This window comes from Chaetodon trifascialis, chromosome 5, assembly GCF_039877785.1.
Source record: "Chaetodon trifascialis isolate fChaTrf1 chromosome 5, fChaTrf1.hap1, whole genome shotgun sequence".
Taxonomy (NCBI): domain Eukaryota; kingdom Metazoa; phylum Chordata; class Actinopteri; order Chaetodontiformes; family Chaetodontidae; genus Chaetodon; species Chaetodon trifascialis.
The window spans coordinates 27746025-27770456 of NC_092060.1; the positions used below are offsets into that span (position 1 = coordinate 27746025).

A 24432-nucleotide genomic window follows, 5' to 3' on the forward strand; every position below is an offset into this window, starting at 1 on the left:
CCCTGTCAAGTATATCCCTGTCATTTCTCAAATGAAGGCAAAAATACTCAAAATTTAATCTCAAAAACGTAAATCTTGGATATGAACTCATCAGCGCGCATCAGTAACTACTGCAGTACAACAAATCCGCCTTCTACGGTAGATATTCAGCAGACGAACTTTATAGGAGGGCTGTGAAGGCATCATTTGCCTGTATCACTGCTGAGTGAGAAACCATATAGCCATCATATCAACATATAGCTATTTCCAAAATATTATTGACACTAAAGCAACGTCGTAAATAAGCAGTAATCGTCGGTTTGTGTTTTTAATTTATTTCAAAAATAAATAAATACAATCTTTGTTAACCCGGAAGTATATGTCTTGCACTTCCGCAGTTCCATGAGCCCATTCAGCGAAGATGGCGAGCGCAGGGGTCTCGGTCGCTTCGCTGTGGACTGAAGTGAACCGCTGTGGACAGAATGGAGACTACACAAGAGCCCTGAAAGCTCTGACTAAAAGTAGGAATTCATATCTGCCATTGCTGGTCTCAAACGGAAACCGAGCTGTCGTCTGACATTAGAGAGGCGCCCCGTTTCTTCTGCCTCGAACCGAGTCCGCTAGCTAAACTAGTCCCATCTGCATGACCAGCTGTTAGCATGTGACGAGGCTAACGGCAGTTAGCTGCGTGTTAGGTCTCACAAACACCGGCTTAGTTTTGTATACCAAACATTTTCCCGGGAACATATGCGTAAGCGACGTAGCTACAAAGCTAGCTGGTCTGTGTAGGTTTTGTGTGTCGGAACAAAATACTGTTTTGCCCCAGAAATGCGCCGTCCTGATTAGTGACGTGTCCCTAGCCTTGTAGCTAACTTATCATGGTGGGCAGCTAATCAGCTTTCAGTCAGCGGTCACCAAACAGTTCGAAACGCTTAGTTGATTCTTCTATTAATGATTCTGTTTTCACTCAACACTATGTTTTTCTTCAGTCTATGTTACTAATGATTGTTCTGCCACGTGTTTCCTCTTCTGTCGCAGTTTTACACGAAAACAGGGACGATGTGACGGCCCTTCACTGTAAAATCGTTTGCCTTATTCAGAATGGCAGCTTCAAAGAGGCGCTGAATGTCATGAACACCCATTCAAAGGTGCTCGGCAGGTAAGCAGCTGACTGACACACATTTTGCCTGTTTATACTGTAGAAACAATGATTTATTGAATTCTCAAGTTTTATTTCGAGAGCACAGTCTTCTACAAAAGCATTTCAAAGTGCTGCACAGTGAATTAAATAGTAGAAAATAAGCTGTACTCACATACAAACTCAAACTAAACTCCACTCGAGTACATGAATTTTGCTCTTAAAATAGCACAGTGTATTTGCAAACCTTAAGTCAACTAAAAGGCTGTTCCATTCTGTAGCATCATAAGCACTGGAGCGCTGTTTGATGTGATCAAATTGAAAGAAATTATCAACACATTAATTGTTAATGACAATGGGCAGTAGTTACAGCCCTGTTAGATACAAAGCAATGTCATTTGTTCAACTAAATACAGAGCTTTACGCATACAACCGACAGATTACTTGCTACATGTTGTGTTGAAGGCATCATGTCCCTGTTAAAATCATTTTTGTTTCTCTTCCTTCTCAGTGAGGTCTTGTTCGAGAAGGCGTACTGTGAGTACCGACTGAACAGAGTTGAAAGTTCCCTGAAGACCATTGAGGGTGCTCCTGAACAGACAGACAAGCTGAAGGAGCTCTACGGTCAAGTGGTGAGTCTGATTGACCAGGAAACAAATCATATTATTGCTGGATGCTTTTGATTTGTAGACTGGGCAGTGAAGGTCGTCTTCCTGCCCACCCCCCTTGTTGATCGCACAAAAGATTTGTCCATTAGATCTGGGATACGAGCTCTGACACGTTTGGCTCAAAGCTGCTCAATATTGTTGGTGTAGTTTTGTTTCTCTGATTCTCATCATGTAACATTTGACAAAGTTCCTATAAAATACAAGAAATTTTGAAAAAGCGTTTGAGCAATGATGAGACACTGAAGCGGTCATTTGAAACCTTACATATCACTGCTGCAATCAGTGATCAATAGATCAGAAACATGGAGTTCAGTGAATGTGCTGTATTGGCATCAGTGTAGGTTACAGGTGTGTCATCGGCAGCCAGGTGATTATTGATCATTGATGCATCAAATGTGATTCGTTTTGAGAATATAAAGACTTCTGCTGATTGGGGCCGTCTCTCCTTTCCTCGCCCAGCTGTACAGACTGGAGCGCTACGATGAGTGCAAGTCGGTCTACACTGACCTGATCAGGAACTCCCAGGATGAGTATGAGGAGGAGAGGAAGACCAACCTGGCTGCTGTGGTGGCCTCTATGAGTCAGTGGGAGAAAGCTCCGTTGGTAAGCACTCCGACAGAGTTTACATGTTTGGCATTTTGATGACACTGTTGCAGCGTGAAGTGTGTTTATATGCTTTTCTGTTTTTTAAGTTTCAATGTTGAAACATAAAACCTTTCATGAACAGTTCAAACTGTTTGCAGGGTTAGATTCAAACTCATTATGTTTTGTTCTGCAGGAGGATCTGGGTCTTCCCGAGTCTACGTATGAGCTGTGTTACAATGCTGCCTGTGCTCTGATTGGCCAAGGACAGCTTACAGAGGCCCTCAATAAGCTACGACAAGCAGAGGGTCAGTCCCGCTCCGTTCTGCCTTCTGCCAAGTTGCCGTTTTATAATTTGACTTTAACTGACTGTTTTCTTTCACAGAGCTTTGCAGAGTCTCACTGGCTGATGATTCTGTGAGTGCTGCTTTGTTTCTCTCAGACATTTAAGCACGATTCAAGTGTGATTCAAGTGTTAGTTAGAGAAGAGATTTGTCTTGTTATGTTTTTATGTGTTCAGTGAAGTCACACTGAACAACAACCAGAATGTTCAATTAACAGAAATAGTCCCAATAAAGTTTGGGATTTTGAAATTGATCTTTGTTTGAGAAAATATTGACATCAGAAGAAACAACAGATTGATCATTATTAAGGTGTTTCTGTTCTTAGTAAAGATACAGCTACGCCCAGACTGAAGAGTCCTCCAGCTGGTGGAGTTCTGCTTTTCCCGGGACTCACTGTCATTGCTGGTTTGTCCCTTTCAGGATGTGACTGAGGAGGACATCGAGTCAGAGCTGGCCGTCATCCACTCTCAGATGGCATACGTCATGCAGTTACAAGGTCGGACAGACGAAGCGCTGCAGCTCTACAACCAGGTCATCAAGCTGAAGTGAGCGCCGGGTTCATCACATTTAATTTACTCCCACAACAGATGAAGAGAAAGTCACACGGGTCGAATCAGTGTTGTTGTGTTTTTGTGCCAGAACCAGTTTGGAAACAGGCAGAACAGTTAGTGTGTCAGCAGTGCAGATGGCAAGTAGATATTCTATAATATGCTTTTAATTACAGACCGTCAGACGTGGGCCTGCTTGCTGTGACTGCCAACAATATCATCACAATAAACAAGGTGGGTGTGTGACAGTCTGACCAAGCTGAATATTTCCTCATAAAAGTACCATCGTGCTTCCGGCTGAGTCAAGTCCAAAATCCTGCAGCGAGTCTGTCGTCCACCCACAGTTGTGACAAAACAAATCCAACTTGTTTAAGTGTTTTCATCGAAGCTCTTCCTGTTTTCACAGGACCAAAACGTGTTTGACTCCAAGAAAAAGGTGAAACTGACAAACGCCGAAGGTGTTGAGTACAAGCTGGCGAAGAAGCAGCTGCAGGCCATCGACCTGAACAAAGCCCTGCTGGCCATGTACACTAACCAGGTACTGCTGAATCAGATGAGGAGGGCACGTTCATTCACTGAGATTTCATCACTGATCGCGGTTTCTTTGCTGTCCGCGTCAACAGGCTGACCAGTGCAGGAAGCTGTCCTCCAGTCTTCAGTCTCAGAATCCGGGTCACCCGCGGCCGGTCCTCATCCAGGTCGCTCAGCTGTGCAGGGAGAAGCAGCACGGCAGGGCCATAGAGCTGCTGCAGGTAGACACGCCCCGAGTCACATCGAAAAAACAAACGAAACACTTTAAAACAGCCAACAAATGACTTTACAGTTAGCAGCACACACTCATTTCACACATCTTTGCTGTGGCTTTGAATTGTTTTAAGCTGAGTTGCTGTTGTGTCGACTGTCTGTAGCTCTAAAAAGAAGCATAATGTGCATTTTCTTTTCATGCTCATGGACTATTCTGTTGTTTTCCAGCAATTCTCAGATCAGCATCCAGAGAGTGCATCTGGCATCAAACTGACGATGGCACAGCTCTATCTAGTCCAAGGTACTGAAATGTTTTCATACTGATCACAGAAGCTACAGGTTCATTATGTGTCGTCGTTCTGCAGCACAGTCGTACAGGAAGAGGGGTGTCGTGCCTTTAGGCTGCTCACAAAAGAAAAGTTAGAGAAATGGTTGATGTCTTTTACTTCTGCTGAAAACATCCTTGTTTCCAGCTAATAGACAAATATTCTTTATTTAACTGAGTAGTTTGTTTTCGCATAATTGAAGAACTTCATCAACAAGAAGACAGTTTTAATAGAAGAATTTCACTCTGATACCTCAAAGCTTACTTGTCCAGTGATGAACTTCAGTTTCTTGTGATTTGAGGTTTCATAGTATAAGCTACAGTAAGCACTTTTGCGTGGTCACATTGGCTGTTTGTGTTATGATGTTCTGCTTTTGGGGGACTTGAATTATTATTATTTTGAATCCTCAGGTCATGTAACAAAAGCTTGTGATGTCCTGAGGTCCATTGAAGAGTTCAAGCACAAATCAGGGATGGTGAGTCTGAAATGAAAGTTACTCTACAGACGATCGTGTTTGTCTCGGTTGTAGAAACTGTTAAAGTCTTTGATTTAGCTTCAGCGCTCTCGCCACCACTCATCTAGACTCACCTACTCCTCAGGTTTCAGCTCTGGTCACGATGTACTCCCATGAAGAAGACATTGACAGCGCGATCGACGTTTTCAAACAAGCTATCGAGCACTACCAGTCTGAACAGGTTCGTGTCCAGTGTTTAAATTCCTCTGTGTTTCAGTGGCTGTTTCCTGGTTAAAAACATTCTCTGGTGATGCATTTTAGCATTATTGTGTTTGGAGTAAACAGAAACAGAGCTCGTAGCTAACACAGGCAGAAAGCTACGGACAGAAAGTCGAAATGTTCCAGCAGAGCATTCAGGGAACGTGCTCTGACTGTTTGACTGACGGCTGATCTGCAGGAGCTGCGGTGCAGAAGCGTTCCCTCAGCTGCGCAGACAAAAGTCAAAGATGGAGTCAAATTTAAAGCAAATCTTGCCGATCACCACCTGTGGTTAAAGCTGTGGGTCGTACTTTAATGCGACGAGACAAGCCAACGCGTGAGCTCGTGTGTGATATGCGAACATGTTTCCACTGTGTAATCGCCCTGCTCTCCTCCTCAGCCCGGATCTGCTGCACACTTGGCGCTGGTACGAGAAGCTGCCAATTTCAAACTGAAGTACGGACGGAAAAAAGAAGCCATTAGTGATCTGGAGCAGCTGTGGAAGTGAGTTACGGCCCCGAAATGCACTCAGATTGAACACGTGTGGAGTGTTTGAGGGAAAAAGACACGTAATGTGCTCCTTAGAGGTTATCTCACAGCTGCTGTTTCTGCTTTCTGTTCGCTCTTCTTGCCGGCTTGATGTCAAGTAACTCAACTCTTTGTCCACTTCTTAAACTGCTTGATAAACATCATCACAAGGTGCTTTAAGAGCAGGAAAAACAGCAATGATGAAATCAGAAAATAAGCTCACTGTGAAGGAAAAGCATTTATTCATTTACAAAACCACGCAGCACGTCTGTGAGTGGATGAACGACCTTTAACCTTTCCATATGTATGTGTTAGTGTGTTGCTGCAGTTCCTTCTTTTACGACAATGAAGCTTGATTTTCATTTTTCTGGAAACAGGCAGAACACCAACGACATCCACACACTGGCACAGCTCATCTCGGCCTATTCTCTGGTGGACACGGACAAAGCCAAATCGTATCCTTTGACCTTCTGAAGTGAGCAGAGCTGAAAGTTTGACTTTCTTTAGTACCTGGCTACTGTTTTGGAACACAGTCATTTCAGGTATTCAAGCAAAAAACTAAATTTTCTCTGATTTAACTTCTCAAAGTGAGGATTTTCTTGATCCAAAGGATCTTGTTTTGCTGTGGGAAATCATAATCTGCCATTTCATAGACAAAAGACTTAACAGCTTCATTATAAAAATAACTGGCAGGTTAATTCATAATGAAATGGTGAGTTGAAGCCCTCCAGAACAGAACCGCAGATGTTGTTGATCCAGATTTAGATGCACTGTTGAGTATTTTGATGCTAACTGCAGAGAATGGACTCTTTCTGACTTTGTGATGGTGCGTATGAAGGTGGAAGTTCCTCCTTAGCATTCCTCTGCAGCCTCAGCAAACACCTTCCATCCGCAGACACAATGGCCTTCAACGTGGACGTGGACGAGCTGGAGAACTCCCACGGAGCGACCTACGTCAGGAAAAAAGCTGCGAAGGTCACAGGAGAAAACCTCCCCAAAGAACAAGGGTAAACCATCAAACCTTCATGGCGTTCAGGACATTTTCTACGTTTAAACACACGGTTCGGAGTTGACATGTTGAGCGGAGTGGGGAGAGTGAGCTCAGGTATGCTTTCACCTGCTTTATGCTAATACAGCTGCGTGTTCTTTACAGTGAAGGGGAGATCAAAAAGAAGAGGAAGAAGAAGAAAGGTATGTCATCCATCACATGCTGACTGACATGGTATTGGGATTAAAACAAATATCTGATATTCAAAAAGTCTGTACATTTGTGGCCTCTGTGGACCAGCAGTCGGCGTTTCTTCTTACACAGTCGATGACGTGTTTCTCACTTTAAAGATTTACTCCCGCTATGCTGAGCTGCTTTCACCTCCGCTGACTCCTCCTGACTCTCTTTTTAGGCAAACTGCCCAAAAACTGCGACCCCAAAGCGACCCCTGACCCCGAGAGGTGGCTGCCCATGAGGGAGCGCTCCTACTACAGAGGCAAGAAGAAGGGGAAGAAGAAGGAGCAAATCGGAAAAGGCACACAGGGAGCGACGGCGGGAGCGTCGGCCGAGCTGTGAGTAACCACAGTCGTCTGGAAGCAGTTTCCCCTCATTGGAACCTAATAATCAACTGCACTAATGGAGGAAAAGCACCTGAGATTGTCCTTTTGTTGCTCTGCCAACGAGTCCTCAGTGGAGGAGTCCAGCTGCTGTGCAGGAGAAGCAGCTCGAGTGTTATTCAGGCCAAATCCAAATTATTCTCAGTCTGAGCTGAAGTCCAGTCAGTAGTCAGTGTGTGTGAGCCAGTAGCAGCTGCTGAGGGTTTGGTTTTAATGGAAGATGTCTTTCTTTCAGAATTACTCATCATTTGTACCTGAATTTGATAAAAATCACACGAACCCTCTGCAGGGATTTTCACCACAGATGATGTTTTTTGAGTTGCACAGTAATATTTCCTCATAGTCCATTTTTCTATCAGTTGGCTGATAATTGGCTCATTCATTTGTTCCTCTGTTCCAGGGATGCCAGCAAGACAGCCAGTAGCCCCCCCACCTCCCCCAGGCCAGGGTCTGCATCCGGCTCGTCTACGGCCGCCGCCAGCAACGTGGTCCCGCCTCGACAGCAGAAACCCGCAGCGTCGGGGGCCACGCGCAAAAAGGCACCACAGAAGAAGAAGAAGGGAGGCAAAGGAGGCTGGTAGTCAGAGGGAGGCAACACGTGGGGAGGGGCGCCGAGGCGTCGCCAACAAATCAGAAGCTTTTCTCTTTTTTACGTTTCAAGTTCAGTTTACTTTTCGTTCTGGCCGTGAAACCAAAAGTTCCCCTTCGCTCCTCTTTCTCATTCGTTTGTGCTGTTTTTTCAACGTCCACAGGAGAGAATATTTAAAGGACAGCTCCCCGGAAAGTCACGTTCTGTCGCTCTGCAAAAGCAGATGGCAGTAAAGAGGATGGAAATGCGCCTTTTCACCAGGAATCACCTGTTTTGTTCTGTCATTATACGCCAAACAGACATCTGTAGAACTTTATAATAAAATTTGAAAATTTATTTCCGGGTGATTCAGCCAACAGTTTGAATTAAATCCTTAAAATCACGTCCTGAGACCTTACATCTTGATTTAGGTTTAAGCACAGGTCACGTCCAACAGGTCGGAAAATAAACTGCTTTTGCAAGTTGACTCAAAGTTCAGTTTTGGGAGACGTCTTTCATGTTTCGACGTCACACTTCAGACTCCGGCTGTTTGCTTCATGTTTCCTTAAATTGTCCCTCTACTTTTAATCAGCTGAGATGATTCAATGTTAAAGAATTATTTATTTTTCAGTCCCTGTGTTGGTCTCAATTCAAGCTAAATAATTTTAATCCTTGAATTACGTTTTATCAGCTGCATGCTTCAGGAAATGAACGACCACACAGGTGTCCCGTTTTGTTAAGTCTTAATAAAACTCTTCACAGCGACGTGCGAGCCCTGTGTTTCCTGTAGCGTGTTGAAAGGATGAGACGGCAGACTGCATCTGGATCAGTGCAGAGATTTCATTTGCATTAGCTCATGCTTGGTTTTGGTGTAGAGAGGAATTTCATCCACTTGTTCGGGTAAAAAGGGACAGAAGTGCTCTTTTTCTTGGCAAGTTGAGCTTTAAACACGGAGCAGTACTCCTCTGGAACATGTGGAGCCCCCTGGTGGTCACACAGTGAACTGATCCAAGTTTTAAATTTGTAAATCAATCCGTTAAAATAAAACTTTCAGAATAAAAGCAGGTAACAAAATACTTCTGGTCTTAAACTTTAACTGATAATTAGCTTGGTCAATTAATATGGGGAATTATTGGGATAAGAAAAATTATTTCTCATCTTCTCACATTTGTTTTAGCTGTTATTCTTGAGTAAATTTTAAAAATATATTATAAAACTGGAAGTTGAAGTTCAGTTTACAACTTTTGAAGATAACCTGCTGCGACTGGAGGAGCCTCGGCCTCGTGTCTTCACCCTCATCAAACCAGTACTTCAGCTCATCTTCATCTTCATCTTCATCTTCCCTGAAGGAACCGGAGTGAGCGGTCAGTTCACGTGAGTCACACGACACAAAGAAGAAACTTTGTTTTTCTCCTCTCATGGAAAACTGGATTTACGAGACCTCTAAAAACACTTAAATCCTCAGCTGTGACCGCAGACACGATTTATTTATAATGGTTAGAAACCTAAAAAGGTTCATTTATACGCAGTTTGGTTTGTGCAGCACACATGATACATATTTTAGTGCCATCGGTGTTTTTCTTAAATTAATCTGCTTTATTACAGGGTCTAAATAATTCCCTCAGCTGATTAACGTGTCATTCACAGTATTTTGAGGGCTCCTGTCACCTCACGGCTCCGTCCGCTTGTGGCTGTTGTTCTTTGCCAATTTGCCGGTGACGAGCCTCACCTGCCCTGAATCTGCAGAGCCCCGTCAGACTTCAGACACGCAGTTTGAGAGCTTCGGTGTTTGCTTTCAGGATGCCTCGTTTGCAGCCTTTTTACTCCAATTTCTTCGACAGTCCTCTGACAGAAGACGTGGAGGAGCTGCTGGCTCGTTTCCAGCAGACTGACTCAGTGCGGTTTGAGCACTTTTCAGCCATCTGGAGGGAGATGGGGCTCTCAGACGTCTTCCTGGGTATCACCCGTGTAGGTGAGCTGAAGAGATTCTGCAGAATAACGCTGGCCACGGCCATGAAGTACTTCCTGCCTCCGTACAGCTACCAGATCCGCGTAGGAGGCCTGTATCTGATGTTTGGGTTTTACCACACACAGCTGGCTGTTCCACCTGTGATGATCAGACTCCCCCTGCGGGACTGGGCTCATGTTGAGAAGTTCCTCAAGGACTCGGTGGATTCTGGGCATCGGGATGTTGTTTACATATATCAGAAGCTTGTTGCGGCCAGAGCCATAAACTACACCGCCATGCCGCATTTTCTCACCTTCCAGAAGCAGAAGAAGCCAAAGACTGAGCCTGTGTGTGCAGAGTTTCTCGGGAGGACCACAGCTGTCCAGGAGCTCCTCGCTTCAGACATCCTGGAGGAGATGAACAACATCCAGAGCTACTACGAGATGGTGAAGGAGGGCACGGAGGAGGTCAGCGCCCACATCACCATGATCCATCAAGACTTAGGCGCCCGCCTGAAAGACTGCATGTCAGAGTTCATCAGCTGGCAGCACAAGACTTTCTCACAGGACAGCAAAGACAAGCACTCTGATGAAGAGGAGGAGGAGGAGGAGGAGAAGCCAGCCGAGGCCGAGTCCAGCAGGAGCAGGGCCCGGCTCCTGTCCTCCATCAAGCGCAAGAGCTACAGAAACTTCCAGCAGGCATCCAAGTCCAGGAGGCACCGCCAGGCCGACACAGTAGACTCCTCCAGCTCGGGGGTGGAGGAGGCGGTGCAGCGGAAGAGGCCGCCCTCGCTGCGGGCTCGGACCTGGAAGACTCTGGGGAAGAAGGAGGAGGAGGAGAGCATGACCCAGGCCTGGCTCCTGAGCGCCCCCGAGCAGCAGGAGAAGGTGCCGGTGAAGAGGGTCCATGTAACCGCTGTCAGACCATGACGGGAGGGGAGAGAGGAGGACTCCACGGAGAAGCCAAGGTCGCTTCAAATGATCCTTTAATTTGATGAGCAGTTTGGTTTCAGCTGAACTGAAATCCTTTGTTAATAAATGTGTTTCATTAGCATCTCACCGTCTTGTTTTCACTCCTGAATTTGCTTGTTTGAGTCAAGAAAATGTGAGTTCAGCTCAGACGACTGCGCTCAGTGGAACACAGACTGGTGTAATATGTATTTATGAGATACTGTGACATTCAGACGTGTTTAAAGAGGTTTTGCTGGTATTTACTTTAGTCAACACTGTCACGCTTTTCTTTTTAATACATAATTGATTAATGCACTTTTGTTGCAACAAAATCCTCTTAAGCCTTAAATGCACATAAACACGATAAAGTTCACCTTTACGGCACAGAGAGAAAAACAAACTTGAAAATGTTCCTTTGTGATTATATTTCCCAACCAAAATGAACTGAATCACAAATAATACAACTGCGCAGTAGTACAAAAACACTGTGTTTTATTATCCATATCTTACTTGCGCAATTCAGATTTTTTTCCTTCGAGAAATTGAGCCATCCTGTTTTAAGAGTATTTTTAGCCAAATCTATTGTGCCATGCAAAATTAAACCAATATGTAAAATAGTGACAAAGTACGTCTAAATCTCATTAACAATTCATTTGGTTCATGCTGATTTGGAAATTGTGAATCAAGTCTAGTTAAAGATTTTTGTTCATATCTGTTCTTATGTAGTAACTGAATATCAAAATATGGTGGCGATTGTGGCGCCATCAAGCGGTGGGATTATAATACTGCATCAACAAAAAGCAGGCCGGAAATGCCTCGTGGAGAGACGTTCCTCCAGCTTCCTGTTCGGTAATCCACTTGTTGAGGAGGACGTAGAGGTTAGAAACTTTAAAAAATCAGCAGAAGTCGAACCATGGCGGAAACGAACAGGTAGAAAAAAACGTCAGTCAGGAAAACAAAAGCCAGTGTTTGAGCGCCATGTTTCGCCTGAGAGAAGCCGGTATCCTCGGGGCCTCCGTCGCTTTGGCGGGGGGAGTCGCCTATCTTGTCTGGAAATACGCGTCCTCCTCTCGGGAGAAGAAGCCTTACGCAAGGCCGACTCAAGACGGTAAAAGAGCCGGCGGGGGAGGAAAGGGAGAGGAGGAGGAGAGGGGAGAGGCGGCCAAACAAACGGTCGTGGTCGCTGCTGAAGCTCAGAAAGCATCAGAGGTAAAACGTTAACTTTAACGGACACACCTTCCAGAAAACCGTTGGTGGAGTCTGTATGTACTCCTAAAAAAAGCGTAGAAGAAGAGACATTTCTAACGTTACAACCAAAATACACCAGATTACAGAGCAACTCTGGAAGATAATGTGTGTATTATGTTTGTTTTTACTATAAATACTCTTCAGAGTACGCCTTTATTTTATGGTTAAAACAGCAACAAGTTCAAGCAAGTTCTGGGGGGTTGCTCTGGGGAATTGTGGGAAATGTAGGATTGACTGAAATAGCTAGATTAGAAGTGAAACGCGTAATCGTGTCGTCGAGCCTCTCAAATGTGGAAAAAAATATGTTCTTAGTTTTCTGTAACTGTAAATTGAATATTTTGGGCATCAAGCAATATAAAGACAACACCCGGACTCTGGAAAACTGATGGACATTTTTGACTCAAGAAGGAGCTGATTAGTTTTTGTGGTCGAAGGTCAAAGGTTACTGTGAGCCCACGCACAGCACATTTTTGACCATAACTCAAGAATTCATAAGCTAATTGTGACAAAATGTCACTCAATTGTCTCAGAGGATGAAATGAAGTGATGACATTTCCAAAAGGTCAAAGGTCAGCCTCACTGTGACATTGTAATGTTCTGCAGAAACACTCTTCTGGCCGTTGTTCAGCACCATCGCTCGGGAACAGAAGGGCAGATTGTTTAGGTGGTGTACAACCACGATGCAGTTTATGTTTTTCCTGGACTGTTTTGTATCAGGGTGAAATTAAATATCTTCTGTGTGTGCTGCAGTCCAGGCCCGTGGAGTCAACCGCGACACAGGTGCTGGTTCTGGGTCTGGATGGAGCCGGAAAGACCAGCCTGCTGCACTGCTTGGCCACCGGCAGCCCGGAGCAGGACATGCATCCGACGCAGGGCTTCAACGCCGTCTCCATCAACAGAGACGACCTGCACATCGAGTTCCTTGAAAGTGAGTTTGAGCTCTTATTCGCGTCTGAACCGGATCACAGGAAGTGTTTGAGGTGGATGAGTTTGAGCAGTGAGTCGGCGTCTCAGCTGTCTGTCTGTCTGTCCATCTGTCTGTCTGTCAGTTGGAGGTAAGGAGGAGCTGCGGCCATACTGGCAGAGGTACATGTCCAAAGCTCTTTTGCTGGTGTTCGTGGTCGACTGCTCCAATGCAGAGCTCTTCCCCCTCGCTAAGAGGCATTTACACGAGCTGCTGGCCTCTGACCCCCGCCTGCCTTTAATGGTACTGGCCAACAAACAGGTGAGCGTGACAGAAAAACACTCCAGACTGGAAGAACCCAGAACACTTAAGACTTTGAATGCAGCTTCAGTTTGTGTTCGGCCGCAGCTACTGATTATTTTTAAAATGTCTCGTTTTGTCTGATCAAAACTCTTTAACCCAAATACATTTAGTTATCATTAACTGCGATCGGGCTTCTACTTGCATTTAATGATGTTTGTTCCTCCCGCGTGTCTCTTGTCTTGCGTTTTGCAGGACCTTCTGGGAGCCTGCAGCATCACCGACCTCCATGACGCTCTGTCTCTGTCCGAGGTCGGAGAGCGTCGCCTGTTCCTCATCGGCACCCATGTGAAGAAGGGAGACGCAGAGCTCAGCTCAGGCGTTCGTGACGCTCAAGACCTGATCATCCAGATGGTTTCTGACGGCAGATAAAACACTGAGTGATCGCCATTTAACCCTGTGTTTTTGATATGAATTCATAGGCTCTTTGCACCTTTTCACTCAGACTGTCTGGAAGGCTTTTATTTATTTATGAGGAAATGTTAACCTTTTCTTGTTTTGGTATGGTATAGTTACAAAATTCTGGGTGTTTCAGTATAAAACTCCACTTTGAAAAGCATTTCCTTGTTTCACTGTTACCAAATGATGATCTTAATTTTCATCAGCTTCACCAAAGATTTATTTCCTTTTCATCCGAGCGGCGACTTCAGTCAATGCAGCCATAAATGTTACCGTGTGCTTCTTTGTCCTGATCTCATTTAGCATGTAAACACAGTAGAAGCACTTTGTGTGCTGCCTTCAGGTTTTATTGTCAGACGGTTCAAAATCAATGTGTTTCAGGTTGTAGACTCGCTCAGGCGTCCTGTGTAGCTGCTAGCTTGCAGTCTGTTAGTATCACACACAGATTTTTGTCCTCACAGCCAGCTGTTATTTTTCTCATCTGGACTTTTTCCTCATGGTCCACACAATATTTAATACCTCGACAGGAGGATTTAAAGCTAATATGAACCCGTCATATCAACGAAGTGAGGCTCCTGCTCACGTTTATCTCCTCCGTTCGCTTACTGTTCGCCCAGTTTGTGGTTCAGAATTTCAAAGCAGAATGTCAGCAGGCTGTGCTGCGTTCAGGTCAGTGACTGTATGGGATTTCTGGATATTAAACATTTTTCAAACACTGACCTCTTTCTGCCATTTGGGGTCGCCAACAGGCAACCTTGACTCTGGAGTTGTTGAACAATGAATGGTTGTTAAATGAAGCGGGGCGGATCCTGACACCTGACACAGTATGAACAGATCCTTCCAGCTTCATGCAGTTTTATAAACGTGGTTTTCTTACTTCATTAAATTGTTTCCACTAAACTGATGGTGTGACATGTTGTTCTTTCTTTATAGTTGTGAGAATTGAATCCACATTCAGTCCTTCCACCATCAGGACACCCTGCGGCGCCACACTCATGGTTAAACTAATAAAACGAGCTTATCCGGCAGCGCGGGCTGACGGCGTCTCTGCCGTCAGGCCATCAGAGCGTTTCTACTTGTGGAATCTGATCCAAACACACAGCAGCTCTCCTGAAACACTGCAGCAGCCGCTGACGTATCGCTTTCCTTTAAACACCCTGAGACGGAAGTCTTGACACAGGGATGGATGGGTCGAGTGTCCTCAGGTGTGGAGCTGGTCGCTAAGGACTCCCAGCTCCATAGCAACAGCAGGAGATCAGTGTGACGCCATTGACAGACGGCCAGCTGCTGCCAGCCGAGATGGTGTCTGGAAAACAAGGTGAGTTTACCTGTTTTTTACGAGCAGCGCTGTCTTGAAGTCGGCTGCTTCTGTTTTCACTCTGATTTGTTTTTGTTTTTCTTGCAGGCCTTCGGTCCAGATTCGGTCCATCAAACAGGTGAAGTAACGAACACCTTTTTTTTGGGATTTCTCACCTTTTCAGGTGCACAAGTTCAGATCATAATGGACACTTTGAAGTAACCAATGAATATTTACCGGTGGTGCTTTTTTTGTTGCTTTGTTTCTTTTTTTTTTATTTGTTTATTATTTTTATATAGCTATTCCATCACCTTTAGCTATTTCAGCTGTTTATTCGTCACTTTTGGCAAACGTTGCTCGTCTTTATGAATTAACTTTTTGCTAACTCTCGTAGAAATAGTTATGAATAAACCTTTCAGCTTTTCTATAATCAATAACTCGGTGTATAATCCTCTCCTCTGATTGGACGGTGCGCAGTGCACCAAACAACAAACAAAGTCATGATAATGTGAAAGAAGTTTTGTCTTACGCTCTTTATTTGCTCATGACTGCACAACAATGTCACTCCCTGCTTACTTTATTTCTGACTCTTAGATTTTTTCGGCCGCACTTCACTTGAACCTCCTTTTTAGTATTTATAAGCAGTAAATCAACAGTTAATGAGTATTAAATATAATAAAGAACTCTAATGTAGTTGTAAGCAGATTTATGGTCTTTTTAAGTATCATTATGAAGTATTTTAGCTTATATGGTCCATAAAAACGATGAACAGCACCTTTACACTGCTGTAATAATATGAAATATGTCTTAATAGAAGTTACAATAGTTGAAAATACTGTACGTTAATACACTTCAAATGTCCTTAAATCAGCTTATAATACATTATGATGTGAGTTTATTCTACATTTTTATACTGCTTGGGAATCACTGTGGAATAAAGAAAAAGTCTAAAAGCCGACGTTTCTCTTTCAGTCAGTCCTTTCATGAAAATATTTGGGCTCAGATAAAGTCTGACAGTTGTGTCTTTGAGATTGATTAGAGGCCACAGTGAGGTTTAGAGTTCCAAGCCAGCTTTTTAACTGAAGAGTGAGACCAGACTTTGGATGTCACAGCTCCGCCAGAGAGAAGAAAACCCTCAGCAGAGACCCACTGAGTGATTGCATGTTCCCCCCGAGCCCAAAGTCTCTGAATTACACTCGTATTTAAGGCTGATTTGGGGGAATGGTATGTTTTGGGGTTTTTTTGCAGAATCTTAGATCTGGCGCAGCACAAAACCTCAAAAACTGTTTGGGCCACGACTCCTTGGTGAGTAGCTGAGTCACACTAAGTTTCCCCTCTTCTTCCTGTCTGATAGCGCTTGAACTCATCATCACATGAACTCATCATCACAGTGGCCCCTGCTCATCGGAGACCAGCTCTGTTCGATCTGTCACATTATAGGAAATCACATATTTGTTCATTGATCCAGTTTGAAATGGACTCAAGCCTTCAGGAGCCTCTGCGGTCAGTGTTTCCTGACTTGAGTGCAGTTTTTCTAAACTGCATAATTAAAGGCAGATGTCTGGCACGCTCTGTTTGAAAGGGCGAAATAATGAGGAAATGAACAGAGGTCACGTTTGATTGAGAGTATCTTTCTTTCATTCGCCTGCTTGGAAAATATTTATTCTGCTTCTGCACCAACATTTTCACGATGGCGTCTCCTCATTGGAAACTCCATCTTTTCATTGATCAGTGAGAGGCTGATCTGGGGCAACCAGGAGCCAGTGTGGCCCATCTCCTCTTCAGCGCTCGGAGCCGTTCCAAGTGCAAGAATCCAATACCTGGCCAGGCACAAAAGAGACTTCTCAGCAAGGGAGGACCCCCGGAGGTAACTGCAGCCTGTCTGCACCCACAACATTATTGATGACTCTATCAAACAGGCATGGGGGGGCTGCTTGTGTTCACGCTCCAGCAGACTGTACACAAGCTTTTTATGTTGTGGTGCGTCAACGTATTTGAGGAAATGTTTGCAGAGCTGAAGGGTAATGACTTGATGGCACTGAGTTGATTCAGGAAATGCAAACTGCAAAGTGATGTTCAGGCCTGATGCCAGCTGCGTCCCGATCACAGCTGTCAGGATCAATCAGTGCATGAGAGGCCGTGGTGGTAGTTACAGCTGCAGAGGCTTTTATTTTGATGTTTGTTGTTCCCCTGCCTCAGCTGTCACATTAAAAGCACAGTAACATGCAGTGAAATTCAATCAGAAGCCCACGCAGGAAGTGCACCTCCCCGGACAAACACACTGTATTTACTGTCAGTGGAGATGATGTCGCCGGCTGCTTTGGCTCAAAGATTCATCGCAGTGTGGACCAACTGTGAGGAGATGAGGCTGGTTTAGGCTGCTGAATGCAGACATGATGTATGTATCAGCTGCTTTTGCATTGATTAGTTGAATGAACTAAGTTTGCGATAAATATAGCCTGATAATTAAACGTCTAATCACATCACTGTGGAGTCTAGTCTGTTCCATTTTCTTAATTTCTAATCTGATTATGTGGCAGAACATCTGCTCCAACTCCTCTAGTTTCTAAACAGAGAATCAAATATCACACTGGTGTAAAGCCTCAGTATCAATAGTGGAGAAATCACAGTGAGAATTTGCTGCTTTTTTGCTGTTTAACATCATGAAGTCTGTCTGCGGCGCTCAGTCTGGAGTCCACGGGTTCCTGCTGAAGATGCAAATCTAAAGTGAATCTGAAATGTATGCTTTCGCTTTAAATAAAGGCTCAGTTATACCTTCAAACTGCAGCAACGTGTTTTAAACTAGCAATATCCAAGTACAGGGCCGTTTTCAGAGGGCGGAGCCACAAACCAGAGACAGCACAGAAGAAGAAGAAGAAGAAGAAGAAGAAGAAGAAGAAGAAGAAGAAGAAGAAGAAGAAGAAGAAGAAGAAGAAGAAGAAGAAGAAGCCTTTATTATCACACCATAGTACACGCACACACCATGCTTGGTGAAATTTCCTCTCCGCTTTTGACCCATCCTGGTGGTCCATCCTCTGCGGCAGACCAGGAGCATGCATGTTTTTTAGAGGGGGTTTTCATTTTATGGAGGATCCCCCAGGCGAACATGCAAACTCCACACAGAAAGGCCCCTCTCCTCTCGAGATAAGGGCAGCAGACGCCGAAGGCGTGGTGGAGGACACGCCCTCAGCGCCCACAGCGCCCCAGGTGGGAATCGAACCCGGGACCTTCTAGCTGTGAGGCGACAGTGTTGCCACCAAGGAGGATGAATTCAAAGCTCATTTTGGTCTTTTATTGCTCAGATATGATTTGCAGAGATGATTCACTCTTTAAACATTTCACTACATATTTGACTGTTTGCTTAAAGAGCAAAACAATGAGTCAGCCTGAGACTGTCAGCAGGGAGCGTTTGGCCTTTTGTGTCACTCCTCTGTCTCAGCTAAGTGTTTAACAAACTTACATGTTTTTGCGGTTGCAGACCATTTTCCACTTATACCTCCGTCATCAGCCACGCACTGACACTCCTCCATTGTTCTGCATCCCCCCTCCTGCTCCGTCCTTCTGCCTCAAGACATTCTTTTGTCCCAGCACAATATATAATGGATGTGGTAATGGCTTCCATTTTCCTGCAGGAAGGAGGAGGAGGAGGCGAGCTTCTTCAGGAAGACCCAGCGTCCTTCCGTCCAGTACGAGCACATTGTCCGCTTGTCAACACCCAAAACCAGGAGGCGCAGCTCCCAGGAAGCCGGGTAAAGCCTCATTAGACATCAGACAACCTGTAAGGCGAGGAGAGGTGGAGCTAAACCAAACAAACCCAAAGCAGTGATGTGTTTAAGGTTAGCCTGTTACCTAACCGTCAGCTTTGAAGCTCAGTGAGCTGTGAAACAGATACGTTGATGAGAGCTCGTTGTGGAGGTGGTGTACATCCACCCGCTGAAATACAGGCCACAGGCGAACAGGCTCATTGGTAGCAGGTTAGAGTATCATGATTGGGTATTAAAGGGGCGTCCTGGAAAGGCTCAGTTAAGTGAGGATGGAGGAAGGTTCACCACTTTGTGAACACATGATTGGATAAAGATGTTATTGCACGAGCTCAGGAACTCTTCAGAAACCTGCTGTCAGTAAACACAGTTTGTTTGCAGATGACTTTTATTCTGTTACAAACAGCTGAGCCACCGACAGGAAATGAGGGACAGAGAAATGTAAGAAAGGTTCCCTTCTGGACTCGATGACGGGATGTTTTGATTCTCGGTCACCTGTTAACCTCTGAGCCACAGAGGCGCCATCGGCCATTGTTTAGCTTCATGTCAGCGTCTCGACTCGGCAGAGTACAGTTAGGATGTGCTTCACGTCAAACCGGACTAAATCTGATGTCTGAAAAAAGACGTTTAAGTTAATGAAGGAGCTTTTTCTCGTTGCTTTTGATGGTTTTTGAGCTGAGGTGTTGGCTTGTTGGTGTCTCTTCTTTTATCGGTTTTCTCACCTGCTGCTCTGACACTGAAATGATCAGATGAGTGTGTTTGGAAGAAAATGACTTGAGATAAAGAGAATCCATCGATTGTCAGGACGTTGCCCATCTTGGGGTCAGGAGCAAAAGAACATTGCGGTTGAAGTTACGTGACATTTATTGGCTCCACCCTCTCAAATGTGATGATCTTTCTGCTTTCATATAACTTAAATTGAATTTATGAAATATTTGTCTGCTAATCAGACAAACAAGGAATCTGAAGACGTCCATCGGCTTTCTGGGAATTTGTCTTTGACTAATCAATGAGTCAATTAATACAAAAATAAGAAAATACTTAGTAGTGGCGGTCCTAAATGTAGCTGAAGTAGGCAGAGGGCAGTGTTAGTTAGTAGTTGAATGAGTTTAAAGGTTTTCTTATTGCGTTTTGATCATTGTTTTATCTTTTCTCCACCGACAGCTTTGTAAAACTTCTCATTGCTGCTTTAATATAATGAGTTCAGTATGCTTCTGTTTTAGACATCATGTCCACATCCAAAGATTTTATTCTCTGTCAGGGCTCCACTTACAGACCAAAGCTCAGAGCCAACTCGCTGCAGAATATAACATAACATGCAGTTAAATATGAGAAGGCAGAGCGGAGGCTCGGGTCTCCACGCTGCATGAGGAAGCCGACGTTTGGACATCTGTTATTTCAGTGTCAGGCTGTGGGAGAGCGAGGAGCGGAGACAATAGAGCTTATTGTCCAAAGTTCAGCACCCCTGGGACGCCCGCAGACAGCCGCGGAAGTCTTTTTATAAATCCTGAACACCGCAGCGGAGCATGTTGATGTTGATGCATGCAGGCTTCCCTGAATCCAGCACACGAGATGAGTATTTGTTTTCAGGATCTAAATAGCAGACATGACATTGATTGCTGTTTCAGAACCAAAAAATAATCCTCTCCAGCAGGCGAAAGCTGATCCTCTCATCTTGTTCCTCAAAAAGGAAACAACACACAAAAAAAAGGTTAAATAAATAAATAAACCAGGCAGCAGAAGCCACGAGGCAGATAAACATCAAACACGTCTCCCTCTAAAATTAGACACACGTCCTCTGAGAGGAAAGTGAAAGCTGCTTTTCAACAGCTCAATCAGAGAGCTCTCGTCCTTCTGCCGGTCCCACAGGCCTCCTCACACACCTCACTGCGACACGAACTGTCCCATCTGGCACGTCGAGGCCAAAGCCAAAGCTGCTGCCATCACCCTGCGGCTGCTGCAGCTCTCCACGCCCAAACGGGAGCATCCGGACTTCCAGAGCAGCCGAGAGGTGAGATCCCAAAGCACAGACACACAGAGGGAAGCAGCAGGCGGCCTCATGTCGGCCTTGGCATCCAGCAGAGTAGATCTGTGACCCTGTGATCACAATCCTCAGCCTGCTGGCGTTAGAGTGTCTGAAAAAGAGCGGACAACATGATGATACACTGTAGGATAATGCAAATACACCAGCCTGCAGGGAATTTACAATATTCCTTTAATATATCTGATTTTATTAGACCACTGCAAGCGATTCAGCCCATCACTGAGGACTGTAACACTGAATTTACAGGATGTCTGTTTGTGTTGCACAGAGCGTCACATCCGTCGTTTCCTCTGCGTCCAAGACGGCCCGAGCGTCTCAGCGCCTGGTCCAGCTGTCACTGCCCAAACTGAAGGAGAGCAACATCTGCTGGCAGCTCGGCCGCCCGGAGGATCCGATCTGGACCGTAAGAGCCGCCGTCATTCTGCTGCAGTTTGAGGATTCAGTGATTGTTGGATGAAACAGCGACGTTTGGCCGTATGCTTGAAATCACAGTCAATTCAAATGTTTTCCAGCTGTTTGAAGCTGCTCTCTGCCATCAACTGTGGAGTCTCACATAATGAATTGTTCTGTCGGTTTTCCAATAATTTTCATCAGTCAAAGAGTATTTGATGGATCCTCTGCTTGCACGGGTTTTTATGATTGGTGCCTTTGCAGTCTGACCCTTTAATGAAAGAGACATGCGTAGTGACTAAAGATCATTTATTTAAACAGCAGCAACATGAGTAACATCTTTGAAGACATGAGTTTGAGTCATTTCCTCGTGGTCGTCCCCTCAGCTCTGAGATTACTGTCAGGACTAAAACTGTGCACTAAATGTCTGAATCTTTAAAATCAGGTGTCAAAGGCGGCACGGGGAGCCACAGCAAGCGCTCGCGTTGAAATGCTGGCGACACCGAAACAGCTCTCCAAGGACTACGTCCCTTCACGAGAGCCAGAGTGGAGCCGCCGAAGTCTGTCGTCCACCTGAGCGTCACGGCCAAGTCAGTGCTCATCAGTGTGTGAAGCTAATTCAGAAAATACAGCAGCACTTTGTTGAGTTTTTTAGATGATTTGCAGAAATATAATCAAATAAAGTGCATGGAACTGCAAACTCCAAACAAATGAAAGACAAAGAAATCAGAACATAGTAGCAGGATGTAAGTGACAGCATGAAAATTAACTAAAACAAATTAATATAAATTACACAAATGATCAGAATTGGCACATTTTTAGGAAATCAAGTGATCTGGAGGGCAAATGTGAGCAAGAACTCAAACAGTTTTTTGCATTTCTGGTTGTTGATATCTTTACCACATGCATGAAATTTTGGACTGCGATGTTAGAATTGAGGAAATATTCCTGGTTTAAATGTCAGAGAGAGAAGGTGAATAATGTCAGGAATAAAATCACGTCTGTGATCTGCAGCTTTTGTCTGAGCCTCGGTTTGATATGATGATCCGCAGGGTTTTTTCCCTTTGCACATGATCTGGATTCTGTGTTTCGATCACAACCATGTGTGAGCGAATCCTTGCCACAGACGGCATCAGATCGCTGATTTTTGTTCAGAAACTATTCTTCAGAAGTCTTCAAAGAGTCGTTTCTCCACTGACATCTCCATCTCTTTACCCAAGCCCTCCAGACGCTCCTCTTTCTCCTGTAAGAGGTCACAACTTGGTGAAAAAACCACAATCTGGCCATAGCTGAGTTCAGAGGTTCGGTCTGGAAATCCACTGTAATCCCACGTTCACTGCTGGAGCCTGGAAGTGAGCGCTGCATGAAAAACGGTCACAGTTGATGTGTCAGAGGTGGACGCCTTGTGCTGTAATTTGATTTGCAGCGCTGCAGGCGGCAGCAGCCAGTGTGGGCTCAGATCAGCGCAGGTTCGTGGCCCAGCTCGGCCAGACATCAGAGAGAATGAACGGACACCCTGCCGGGAGGCTAATCTGGGATTAGCCTGCTGCGACTGCGACCTGGGGCCGCAAGTTAGTGAGGAGGAGGAGGAGGGTGATGAGAGAAAGCCGAGGTTTAGCCAAACAAACATTTCCCTGAGGCGGATGTTTGCTTGAGTCTAACAGTAAACAGGTGGAGCCAGAGATCTTTGTTATCTCCTGCTGTCAATCAAAACATGGCTCTACAGCACCACCAGTGGTCAAAACCTCCACAGTGCACCTTTAATAGCAGCAGGTGTGAACGTTTGACTTCAGTGACTCTTTGGATTCATCCAAAGTCTCTTAAATGACATCCACGCTTTGCTAACCTGCGTCTTTTCCTTGTACCTTCATGCCTGGAGACACACAGGAAACCATGCGAGGAGAGAAGAAACTAAGAAATAACGTTTTTAGAGAAATGAAGCGTCTGAATTGAAAAGATAACAGCCATGTTAACTGAATGAACATAATCAATATTAGCAGCCAAACTTGTATTTTTGTAAGGCATATTTTGGCATCTGGATGTTGCTTTTGCCCTGTCCACACAGTTTTTATGCATGTGCAAATGATTAAAACTTGACAAGCTGCAGAACAGATAATCAGAAGTCTGAGTTTCATACAGTAAATATGTAAACTTATTTCCGTCCTTGCTCAGCGCTCTGGTTCACGGTCGCAGTGTCTGTGCTGGTGTTTTGCTTCGCACTCGTTTGTTCTGTGCCAGCAGCCTCACACAGGATGTTGTGTGCATTCAGCCCACACCTTCTGTTAAACACAGGAAGCAGTTAAAACAAGACGTTCTCATGCCGCCGTCCTGCTCTGTCAGATAATGAAAGGGCGTGTATTTCAGGTCCTTCTTGTTCTGATGCCTTCCTGCTTCGCACCTGAGTGATATGACTAATACTCAATAGAATCATCTCTGTTTTCTTTTTGCATGGTTTGCATGGTGTAACTCTGCCAGCAGTCGTGTCAGGGTGGAGTTACAGGAACTGTCCAAACAACAACGCTTTGCTAAATGTTTCCTGAGCTGTGAGGAGCTGGCGGCTGTCTGATGCTGCTGTGGTTTGGAGCTGGAACCAGTTGGACCAATACATCTGCTGGACTTTACTCTGCAGACTCAGTATTTACTTAATTAACCACCATTTTTGCTGTGTGGGATGAGGTAAAACCAGAAAATCCATATGGTTTTACTTTGCTTTATTCGTTTGAGCAAATGGTCCAAAACAACAGAAACAGACGGGTGAAAAATGAGAATCTTCGACGCGTCGACTTCAGGAGGGAAGGAAAGCCGCGAAAGGGGCTGCCAGCACGCCAGAGTTTATCCAGAGGTGTCTGAAGGGATCCAGAAGTCCAGACAAGGTCACATTTTAGTCTGAAGGCACTCTGCAGGCCGCCTGCATGTCAGAGTTTGTCTGAGGAGGCTCAACAATCTAAAGGCAGCAAATAGTCTGACGTGTGGTGGATCTTTTGGTTGGAGCTGATTTAAAAAGTCAAAGTGTTGCATGGCACTGCCGTCAACTTGAACTGCGTTGACTCTCAAAACATCATCAGTGAAACTTTTGGAAATGGGAGTAGTCCTCATGCTAAAACACGATCAGGGACCAGAGCTTTTTTTGGTAATTTTTGTTATTAATAGAAAATATGAACGTTGAATCTTTAATAGGATGAAGATTCAAATGCATCAAGCTTGACATCCTGGTGAATTCAGTTAAAGGAACAGTTCAGAGTAAATAGCACGCCAGAAAAGAGGAAAAAATGCATTTTGGATTTGGGGTGAACTGTCCCTTTAAAGCCTCCTCAGGTCTTTTATTCGTCTGCAGGAATCAGTGAAAAAATGAGAGAAATGCAGAAAGTACATGTGCACAATCACAGCAG

The 24432-nt window shown here is 44.8% G+C and overlaps 4 protein-coding genes across 4 annotated transcripts; all 4 read left to right on the plus strand.

Moving 5' to 3' along the window:
* Positions 1-372: 372 nt before the first annotated feature.
* srp72 (signal recognition particle 72) lies at positions 373-8507 on the plus strand. The gene is made up of 19 exons (XM_070962071.1): positions 373-500; positions 1018-1138; positions 1629-1749; positions 2245-2388; positions 2564-2675; positions 2753-2784; positions 3132-3256; positions 3436-3493; positions 3666-3797; positions 3883-4011; positions 4232-4304; positions 4740-4804; positions 4929-5024; positions 5442-5545; positions 5947-6024; positions 6439-6576; positions 6723-6760; positions 6970-7129; positions 7575-8507. The coding sequence occupies exons 1-19, from the start codon at positions 401-403 to the stop codon at positions 7753-7755; spliced, it is 2007 nt and encodes a 668-aa protein (XP_070818172.1). The 5' UTR covers positions 373-400; the 3' UTR covers positions 7756-8507.
* Positions 8508-9542: 1035 nt separating this feature from the next.
* Positions 9543-10619, plus strand: LOC139330994 (snRNA-activating protein complex subunit 1-like). Its single transcript, XM_070962226.1, has one exon. The coding sequence runs from the start codon at positions 9543-9545 to the stop codon at positions 10617-10619; it is 1077 nt and encodes a 358-aa protein (XP_070818327.1).
* An 816-nt stretch (positions 10620-11435) lies between these two features.
* arl9 (ADP-ribosylation factor-like 9) lies at positions 11436-14448 on the plus strand. The gene is made up of 4 exons (XM_070962643.1): positions 11436-11849; positions 12639-12816; positions 12938-13113; positions 13348-14448. Exons 1-4 carry the CDS (start codon positions 11619-11621, stop codon positions 13522-13524), a joined length of 762 nt encoding a protein of 253 aa, XP_070818744.1. The 5' UTR covers positions 11436-11618; the 3' UTR covers positions 13525-14448.
* Positions 14449-14737: 289 nt separating this feature from the next.
* LOC139330995 (sperm microtubule associated protein 2-like) lies at positions 14738-22983 on the plus strand. The gene is made up of 7 exons (XM_070962227.1): positions 14738-14809; positions 14957-14987; positions 16445-16715; positions 18481-18597; positions 20479-20620; positions 20922-21056; positions 21489-22983. Exons 1-7 carry the CDS (start codon positions 14738-14740, stop codon positions 21618-21620), a joined length of 900 nt encoding a protein of 299 aa, XP_070818328.1. The 3' UTR covers positions 21621-22983.
* The last annotated feature ends 1449 nt before the right edge of the window (positions 22984-24432 follow it).

Coding starts and splice junctions, on each gene's coding strand:
- srp72 (XM_070962071.1), top strand. CDS start 401: ATGGCGAGCGCAGGGGTCTCGGTCGCTTCGCTGTGGACTGAAGTGAAC. Junction 4,305..4,739: donor ACAGCTCTATCTAGTCCAAG/GTACTGAAATGT, acceptor TTGAATCCTCAG/GTCATGTAACAAAAGCTTGT. Junction 7,130..7,574: donor GCGGGAGCGTCGGCCGAGCT/GTGAGTAACCAC, acceptor CCTCTGTTCCAG/GGATGCCAGCAAGACAGCCA.
- LOC139330994 (XM_070962226.1), top strand. CDS start 9,543: ATGCCTCGTTTGCAGCCTTTTTACTCCAATTTCTTCGACAGTCCTCTG.
- arl9 (XM_070962643.1), top strand. CDS start 11,619: ATGTTTCGCCTGAGAGAAGCCGGTATCCTCGGGGCCTCCGTCGCTTTG. Junction 12,817..12,937: donor GCACATCGAGTTCCTTGAAA/GTGAGTTTGAGC, acceptor TCTGTCTGTCAG/TTGGAGGTAAGGAGGAGCTG. Junction 13,114..13,347: donor TGGTACTGGCCAACAAACAG/GTGAGCGTGACA, acceptor TGCGTTTTGCAG/GACCTTCTGGGAGCCTGCAG.
- LOC139330995 (XM_070962227.1), top strand. CDS start 14,738: ATGGGTCGAGTGTCCTCAGGTGTGGAGCTGGTCGCTAAGGACTCCCAG. Junction 14,988..16,444: donor AGATTCGGTCCATCAAACAG/GTGAAGTAACGA, acceptor CGAAATAATGAG/GAAATGAACAGAGGTCACGT. Junction 21,057..21,488: donor CGGAGGATCCGATCTGGACC/GTAAGAGCCGCC, acceptor CTTTAAAATCAG/GTGTCAAAGGCGGCACGGGG.